The sequence below is a fragment of the Zingiber officinale genome, chromosome 7A (genome assembly GCF_018446385.1).
Source record: "Zingiber officinale cultivar Zhangliang chromosome 7A, Zo_v1.1, whole genome shotgun sequence".
Classification (NCBI taxonomy): domain Eukaryota; kingdom Viridiplantae; phylum Streptophyta; class Magnoliopsida; order Zingiberales; family Zingiberaceae; genus Zingiber; species Zingiber officinale.
The window spans coordinates 118853210-118862166 of NC_055998.1; the positions used below are offsets into that span (position 1 = coordinate 118853210).

Below are 8957 nucleotides of genomic sequence, written 5' to 3' on the forward strand. Positions count from 1 at the left end.
GTCGGCCGCGCGCGCGTGAGGGAAAAAGGAGGTTATGGTTTTTTTAGGGGAACTTGCCGACGGAATTCATATTCCGTCGGTACACTTTAAGTTTACCGACGGAATTACTAATTCCGTCGGTAAAACCATTAATTTACCAACGGGATGGCTTATTCCGTCGGTAATATCATTAGTTCACCGCTGTAATACCGACGGAATGATTTATTCCGTCGGTAAAAAGTAGAGTTTACCGACAGCATATTAATTCCATCGGTAGTCCCGTCGGAAACACTGATTTTTTTTGTGGTGTTGCCTCAATAAGAATCTTAGGACATCCATATCAGAATTCTCATCTAAAATCTAAAATCTAAAATTTATGATAAAATAACTACTTTATTAAATTTAGATATTTATTTTTACTGCATAATATATCAGCTTCCCTATAATTTATCATATATTTATTTTTTTTATTATTTTGTTTCTTTCCTTCGTATTTTTTATTATTAAATGGAGGAGAGAGAAATTTTGTTATTACTAAATGTAAGAGAGAGAAATACTATTTTAATTTTTAAGAAATGGAATTATTCCCTAAATTTAGAAAATTATAATTCATAAAATGTATATTTAGAGAATGGGTAGGGTAGCTGATGCAGATATTTTTTATACAAAATGTAAAATTTAAGATAAAAGTTTAGTTTAGAGTAATTAATGTGGATATTTTTACTATACTGATGAACAATATCTCAATTATTATATTGTAGTAATCGATTGAGATACATATAGAGAGGCAAAATGGATATAAGGTATATGATTTTATAATTTTAAAACTTAAATACGTAATTTAGATATACTGAAACTTCATCTACTTGATTTGATAATTTACCACCACTTGAATTTTAGCTTTTGACTGATTCAATGTGAAAGCCACTTGAGCCGTTAAATTATCAATAGCAATTCTTCTAACTTGTTTCAAGAAAGAGATTAGGAAAGGGACACTTTGAACAATTGAAGGTGACTCCGTTAAATATGCATGAGCAATATACAAGTTTGCTTGACTTTGACGCATGTCATAAATGTGAAGGTGACCTTGTCTCGTAGCATATACGCATATATAAAAATCTTAAGAATTGGCATCTATTGATTGAAACTTCTTCATCTTTTTTGTTAAGATATTAAGAGAAATTACTAAAAGAGTATTCTTTATGATTTTCTTTTATTAAAATAGCATTTATTTTTCCTAAATTCTCCTCACATCATTGTCCTTCTTAGCAGATCTTTTACTTGCTCGAGCTCACAGTCACCACTTGCCTAAGCTTGTGGTTGTCCTCTCCTGTATGAATTTTAGGTTGAGCGAATAAAAAAAAGAATATATTGTGAAGCGATTTCGCTTGTAGTCGAGGAAGACAGGTAAATCGGAATCATATAATTTGGAACTTGTTTAAAAATTGAATCTCCATATTTCTATTTTAAAAGAAAATTTGTTATTAATAAAATTAAATAAATTAACTTGTTGATCAGTCACACAATAGGGTGGGCATATATTGATTATGAAAATGTTAACATTTTTCTCAACTTCACTTTGACTATCATAAAAGAGGGAAGCAATTGCTAAGTGAAAAGAGAGCTCTATTTACTTACACAATATGATGTGGTCCAAAAATTGGACGTCTATTTTTCATTTTTTATTTATAAAAAATAAGAGTTTCTGATAAAAAGAACCTAATCTATGAACTAGAAATTGGATACGAATATGATCTAATTAAGTTAATAAAGATATAATTATATCTTTTGTCTGATTCTACCTAAAAGCCAAGAGTATGGCAGCAGTTTCCATGCCCCCACCTCCTCAATTCCTCAAGAGTCTAGCTTCTATTTGTTCCAAGAAAGGGACAAACTTATCTACTCCTCGCCCTTTCCACCATTAATAGTTGCTAATTGTGACTTCAAGATCATTTTTAATTCCTCAAAGCCCGATACATTCATCCTCATTGCCTTAATATTAATTAGTAAGTATTAGAGCATTCTATGATTGTTGAAAATAATATAAAATGAAAAAGTAGTGATTATTCGTAAAAAGGATAAAAGAGTATTTATATAAGCTTTAAAAATTAAAATTTTCTATCTTAAAAGAAAATTCATTTCCAATAAATGACTTGTTGACTCATATATATAGTAGGTAATTGGTAATCAAAATGACAATGCTTTCTCAACTTAACTTGGACTAGTATCATGAGTAAAAGTCATCCAATTTTCCAAACAAAATCAAACTTTTTGATGAACTTTCACATGGAGAAGACAAGCTATCACTAAAGATTGTCTTACCTCCAACTCATAACTTCTCTACTCTTTCTTAGAGAGACGAGTAATTGATAAATATAATGGCTCCTAAGTGTGAATTCAAGGTGGTTTTTAGTTCCTCAAAGCATGTTATAGTTATCTTCATCGCCTTAAAGCAATATTCGGTGATTTTTTAAATGCCACAAGAGGGAACAACTGCGTAGAGTGAAAGAAGAGCTTTGTTGACCATCAAGACTTACATGTATGATCCCTAGGATTGAATTGATTTGCTTTCTGATGTGGTCTAAATTGAATGTCTATTTTTCTAATTTATATTTAAAAAGTTAATGAAGATTTTCGAATTTGAATTTTTACCTTTGGACTGATTCAATGTAAGCCAAGGATTTGACCCCTTTAAATTATCCATTTAAATTATCAATTGCAAGTCTCTTAACTTGTTCCAAGAAAGAGATGAGGATATGGACACCTTTAAACAATTGAAGGTAGCTCCATTAATGGTGAGACCGTTAAGTACGCATAAGTAAAATTCAAGTTTAGTTGACTGTGACACAGATAAAGGTGAGGGGACCTTGTCTCGTATCACATATGCATACATAATAAAAAAAAATCTTAAGAATTGGCATTTAGCTAATTCAATCTTTTTTTTTGTTGAGATATTAAAATAAATCATTAAAAGGGTATTTCTTTTATGATTTTTTTTTTTATCAAAATAGCATTTGTTTTCCCTAAATTGCCACTTGACCCATTAAATTATCAATAGCAATTCTTCTAAATTGTTCCAAGAAAGAGATAAGAAAATGGATACCTTTGAACAATTGAAGGTGACTCCATTAAATATGCCAGAGCAATATACAAGTTTGCTTGACTTTGACGCAGATAATGGTAAAGGTGACCTAGTATCATATAAGCATATATATAAAAATCTTACGAATTGGCATCTATTTGATTCAATCTTCTTTTTTTTTTAAGATATTAAGAGAAATCACATAGAGAGTATTCTTTAAAGATTTTTTCCCCCTTTTTTTAATCAAAATAGCATTTCGTTTTCCCTAAATTGTCCTCTTGTCATTGTCTGCATATTGTCCTCCTTAATGGACCCTTTCCTCTACTTGCTTAACCTCACAGCCACCACCTGCCTAAGCTTGTGATCTTCCTTTCTTATCCCCTCGGATGGGTCTAGTGATTAACACATGAAATTTTATCATAATGAGGTCTGGGGTTCGAATCTCGACAAAGTCGAGGTAAATACCTCCATTATGTGTTAGTCACTATTCCAAAGACTGGTAGCCGTCCGTGATTTATCTCCTTCGTGTTGACCCTGGGACGGGTTGGCGAGGGCGCTGGGGGCGAGCGTATTCGCCTTTTGCCACAATTATGATCATCCTCTCTTGATTTATATCAATCATGATGGTCAGTAAAAAATTTCATAGAATCAGACCAGTCACTTCATGCTAATTAATGAGGCTAATTGAGTTTATTATTTTTAGTTAGATCTCAGCTATGATATATTTACAGGAATCTTTCCTCCAAATAGGACACACAACCAAAGGATACTAGGCTCATAGGCTACCCACTACTCGCGCTTCTAGATTTACTCTAGTGGGGCATGCAACCAAAGGATATTGGACTCTTTGGCTGTCCGCCGCACGCACTTCCTGATTTATCCTGGTGGCCAGTGGAAAAATTCGATAAGACTGGACCAGTCATCCAGGGCTAGTGAATAAGGATAACTGGGTTTATCATTTTTGGTTCGATCCCAAGCTATGACATATTTGTTGAAATTTTTCCTTCAAATGGGACAGCAATCAAAGGATACTAGGCTCTTGGGCTACCCGCGTGTGTACGCTTCCTGATTTATCCTAGTGACCAATGAAAAATTTTATTAGAATCATTCCAGTTATTATAGGGCTAATTAATAAGACTAATTAAATTTAACATTTTTTTTTTATCGTCCCCTCCTTACCTCGGGGCATAACCAAGCTAATAGTCATTTGATAGATTTATGACATAGAGCAAGGGTCCGGTGAACCCGGTGGAAAATATCCTCCTACATGGAGGTTTATTCAGTATCAAATTTACTCCCCTATGGCGTGGAACACAATGGGAGGCCACCAAGCAAGAAGAAATAAGAATAAATTGTGATGCAGTTTCACTTGCGTTCGAGGAAGTCAGACAAATCAAATGATAACAAGAGTAATTAGGGACTTCTCATAATGTTTAAAAATTGAATGTCCATTTTCCTATTTTAAACGAAAATTTGTATTAATAAAATAAATTGACTTGTTCATCGATCAGTCGTCGCAGTAGGTGACCATTGATTATGAAAATGACGACATTTTCTAACTTGACTTGGACTATCACGAATAAAGTCATCTAATTTTCCAATCGAAACCAAGCATATTGATACACTTTCACACGGTTAAGACAACTTATATATATGCAAACTAAGTGTTGCATTCCCTCCAACTCACATCTTCTTCCCCTCTTTCCTAGCGAGAGAATCAACTTACGAATGACTCTTAATTGGGCTTTCATGGCGATTTCTAGTTCCTCAAAGCATGCTATAGTTATCTTTGTCGCTTTAATACTGTTGAGCAATAGAGCAAACTGTGATGATTCTCTACATGCCAACAAGGGGAACACCTGCCTAGAGAGTGAAAGGAGAGCTTTGATTGCCATCAAGAGCGATATGTATGATCCTGGCGAGTGGTTATCTTCATGGACCGGCTATGATTGCTGCAAGTGGAGAGGAGTTGCTTGCGACAACGTTACTGGTTATGTCACGAGGCTTGACCTTCACTATCCCGATGAATATAATCCATGGGTGGAGATTATTTTTGTCTATGACTATGAATATAATCCATGGGTCAGTATTGGTGCGAGCAAGGTAAATCCTTCTCTGTTTGAACTGAAGCACTTGAGATACTTGGATTTGAGCTTTAATAACTTCTCATATTCGCATGTGCCCCACATGATTGCCTCACTTGTGCGCTTGGAATACCTTAACCTCTCCAATGCCTTTTTTTATGGATTAATTCCTCCTGTATTAGGGAATCTTTCCCACATACAACACCTTGACCTTGGAAATTGTTATACATTTCCAAGTACTCTATTCTCAAACAACTTGAGTTGGCTCTCCAACTTAAATTCTCTACAATATCTCGACATGAGTTGTGTCAACCTCTCTAAAGCAACCAATTGGCTCCACCAAATTAATTTGATTCCTACTCTACAAGTGTTGCTTTTGAGGCATGCAAGTCTGCCGTGTGTTCCACCTTCATTACCCACATTTAACCTCACATCCCTCACCAGGCTCGATCTCAGTGGGTATGAATGGAACATCAGCGCTTCCATGTTGAGGTGGTTGTCTCATGCCAGTAATCTTGAACACCTCGATCTATCTGGATGCTTGGGGTTGTTTGATGCCGAGGCACTTTCAGTTGCTTTGGGAGCTCTGCATAATTTGAGGAAGCTAGTTTTGGTCGAAACTCAAATAGCAGGAGAATTTTCTACAATTCTGAAGAATGTTAGCAGAATGTTGCAATATTTAGATTTGCGATGGAATTTCTTATTATCTGGAGAAATTTCAACAATTTTGTCCATCCTTCCGCGCCGACTGGAGTTCTTAAATTTAGACAATAATAACATCTATGGGAGAATCCCAGAGATGTTAGGGAATTACACAAGCTTGAGACACTTAAGTATGTTCTACACTCAAATAACTGGAGATATTCCAAGAACAATAGGGAAACTTATCCATTTGGAGTATCTTGATTTGTCTGGAAATGATATAACAGGAGAGATACCATCGAACGTAGGAAACCTCACAAACTTGGAAGTTCTATATTTGAGCAGAACCAATATCACAGGATCGATACCAGAGAGTCTTGGTAATGTTGTTTACTTGAAGTTTTTGGATTTGTCTGAAAATAAGATTACTGGAGAAATACCAAACACTTTGGGGAGTCTTGAAAAGATGCTACAATTAGATTTACACGCCAACCTTCTCACTGGGCAAATACCAACAACGATTGGTAGAATTTTCAACTTGTCGTATTTGGATGTATCAGAGAATCACTTAACTGGAGAAATACCAATAACGATTGACAGAATTTCTAACTTGAGTTATTTGGATGTATCAGAAAACTACTTAATTGGAGAAATACCAAAGACTTTTGGCCGCCTATGCAACCTATGGATGCTAGATCTGTCATTAAACAATATCATCGGAGAGTTAGCAAATCTACTTGATGGCTTATCTAATTGTCCACAAGGAGCAGCGTTATCATACTTACGCATTGCTGACAATAATTTGAGTGGAATTATTCCATCCAACCTTGGACTGTTAGCTCAATTAGAGGAACTGGACCTCTCCTCAAATTCTCTGCAAGGTAACATGACTGAAGCTCACTTTTCTCAACTTACAAGCTTGTCGTATTTGAATATATCTTTTAACTCCTTGAATGTGATTCTACCAAATGATTGGCATCCCCTTTTTCATGCCTATGAAATTGATATGAGTTCCTGTCATTTGGGAGGTACATTTCCTTCATGGATTCAATCCCAAATGCGTTTGGATTCACTGTATCTTTCTGGAGTAGGAGTCTCAGGAACAATTCCACTCTGGTTCTCAAACTTCATTCCAAACACTAGGCTTCAATATCTTGACTTAAGTTCAAATAATTTGAGTGGTCTAATACCTTCTACTCTTTCTCCTTTTACTGATCTTTCAAACAACTCATTTGAAGGGTCAATTCCAACGAACTTAGCGATTACAGACTCCGCTCAAATTTTAGTGTTGTCTAATAACCATATAAATGGTAGTTTTCCACCCTTCTTGTGTAATTTAACTTCCATATTTTTCATTGATTTGTCTAACAATCACTTATCTGGTACATTCCCACATTGTCAAAACTCATTTCCTCATGCATTAGAGTATCTACATTTGAACAATAATAGTATCTCTGGGCAATTTCCTTCTTTCCTAAAAAAATGTAAATTGTTAATCACTCTTGATCTCGGTGAAAATAAATTGTCGGGCAAAATACCAACATGGGTTGGATATCTCACTTCTCTACAAATTTTGCGTTTGAGTTCAAACTCTTTCACCGGTGTCATTCCAGTAAATATAGGATACCTCGCTTCTCTTAAGGTCTTGGATCTTTCTTTCAATAAATTATTTGGTAAAATACCTTCATCTGTAGGACATTTCAGGGCTATGTTTCAAGATTATACCAATTCTAACCCATGCCATGATAATAATCTTCAATGTGCAATGGCACCTATGGGCTCTTATAGACCAAAGGATAAGATCCTAATAACTGCCAAAGGATCAACCTATGAATACATTAGAATTCTCTCCCTCGTGACCAGCATAGACCTATCGCATAATAATCTTTCTGGTGAAATCCCAAACGAGCTAATGATGCTTCGTGATTTGCATTTCCTGAGCTTGTCCAACAATCACTTGACTGGTACAATTCCTGAAAACATTGCCGTTTTGACAGAGTTATTTTCTCTTGACTTGTCAATGAACAATCTCACTGGCACAATTCCCTCCAACTTATCTGCTCTAAACTTTCTCAGTCACTTGAATCTCTCTTTCAATAACTTGTCCGGAAGAATCCCAACCGGGAATCAATTTCTAACCTTCGATGACCCTGCGATATACGCTGGCAACAAGGACCTTTGTGGTTGGCCACTACCCGAGTGTCCTAGTGATGAAGCCCAGCGAGGTCCACTTCATGCAAGAGATGATGATGATGGTAATGGCAGCAAGCTTGAAAAAGTTCTGGATTATGCCTTCATTGCTATGGGATTTATAATCGGATTTTGGGCATATTGGGGCGCAATGATCATGAAAAAGTCCATCAGAATTGCTCTCTTCCAGATGGCGGACAGGATTTACGACTGGATCTATGTGCAACTCGCAGTGAAGTTTGGAAGGTGAAGACCAAGTGGCAAAGATGAACTTGAAAGCCTTATAATTTGCTGATTGTACTTCCCTATCAAAGAGAAACACTCCAACTTGTATGCTGCTCTACTAGCTAGAATATGAATAATGGTGCTGTGTGAAATAGAAAGTATTTGCAAACTTCTGTTATGTATTTGTAGAACCATTTGGGACATTGTTCCACTTTTCAGTTTACCTGATGATATTTGTATTATATCGATGACCCGACATAGATGCAATCAGGTTTATGAAAAATTGTTACAGGACAGAAATGAAGAAAAACAACTGCATGCAAGAAATAAATGAGTGCTAAAACGTGGATTAATTTTTGTCTGTCTGAATCCTAGCAATAAATATTGATATGGGTAATCAGAAGCTAAACGAGCTATAAATTTCATTTGATTTTATCACCTCCATCGTAAGTCATGATTCTGAAAAGGCTACGGATTCGCCCCGTGCAACAATAAGGTCCCCAAATAATTAACTAAGCATCTAAAGTTTAAATCCTAACTGCGTAAAACTTTTACTCTAGTGAAACGATAAACTAAGACACTTATTGTTTGGATGGGCCTTCATGAGGGTTTCCGAAATTATCCGGTGGCTTTTGGGAAATTTCAGGATTAATACCTGAATTATCAAAAAAAAAAAAAAACACTATGAATTCTGTTAATTAAAATTATTTCTGTTGACTAAAATTATTTCTGTGACTAGGCAGGCAACACACTAG

At 35.5% G+C, this 8957-nt stretch overlaps 1 protein-coding gene across 1 annotated transcript; it reads left to right on the plus strand.

Moving 5' to 3' along the window:
* Window positions 1-4756: 4756 nt before the first annotated feature.
* Window positions 4757-8515, plus strand: LOC122002200 (receptor-like protein 19). Its single transcript, XM_042557284.1, has 2 exons — window positions 4757-6311; window positions 6420-8515. The coding sequence occupies exons 1-2, from the start codon at window positions 4790-4792 to the stop codon at window positions 8225-8227; spliced, it is 3330 nt and encodes a 1109-aa protein (XP_042413218.1). The 5' UTR covers window positions 4757-4789; the 3' UTR covers window positions 8228-8515.
* Window positions 8516-8957: the final 442 nt, after the last annotated feature.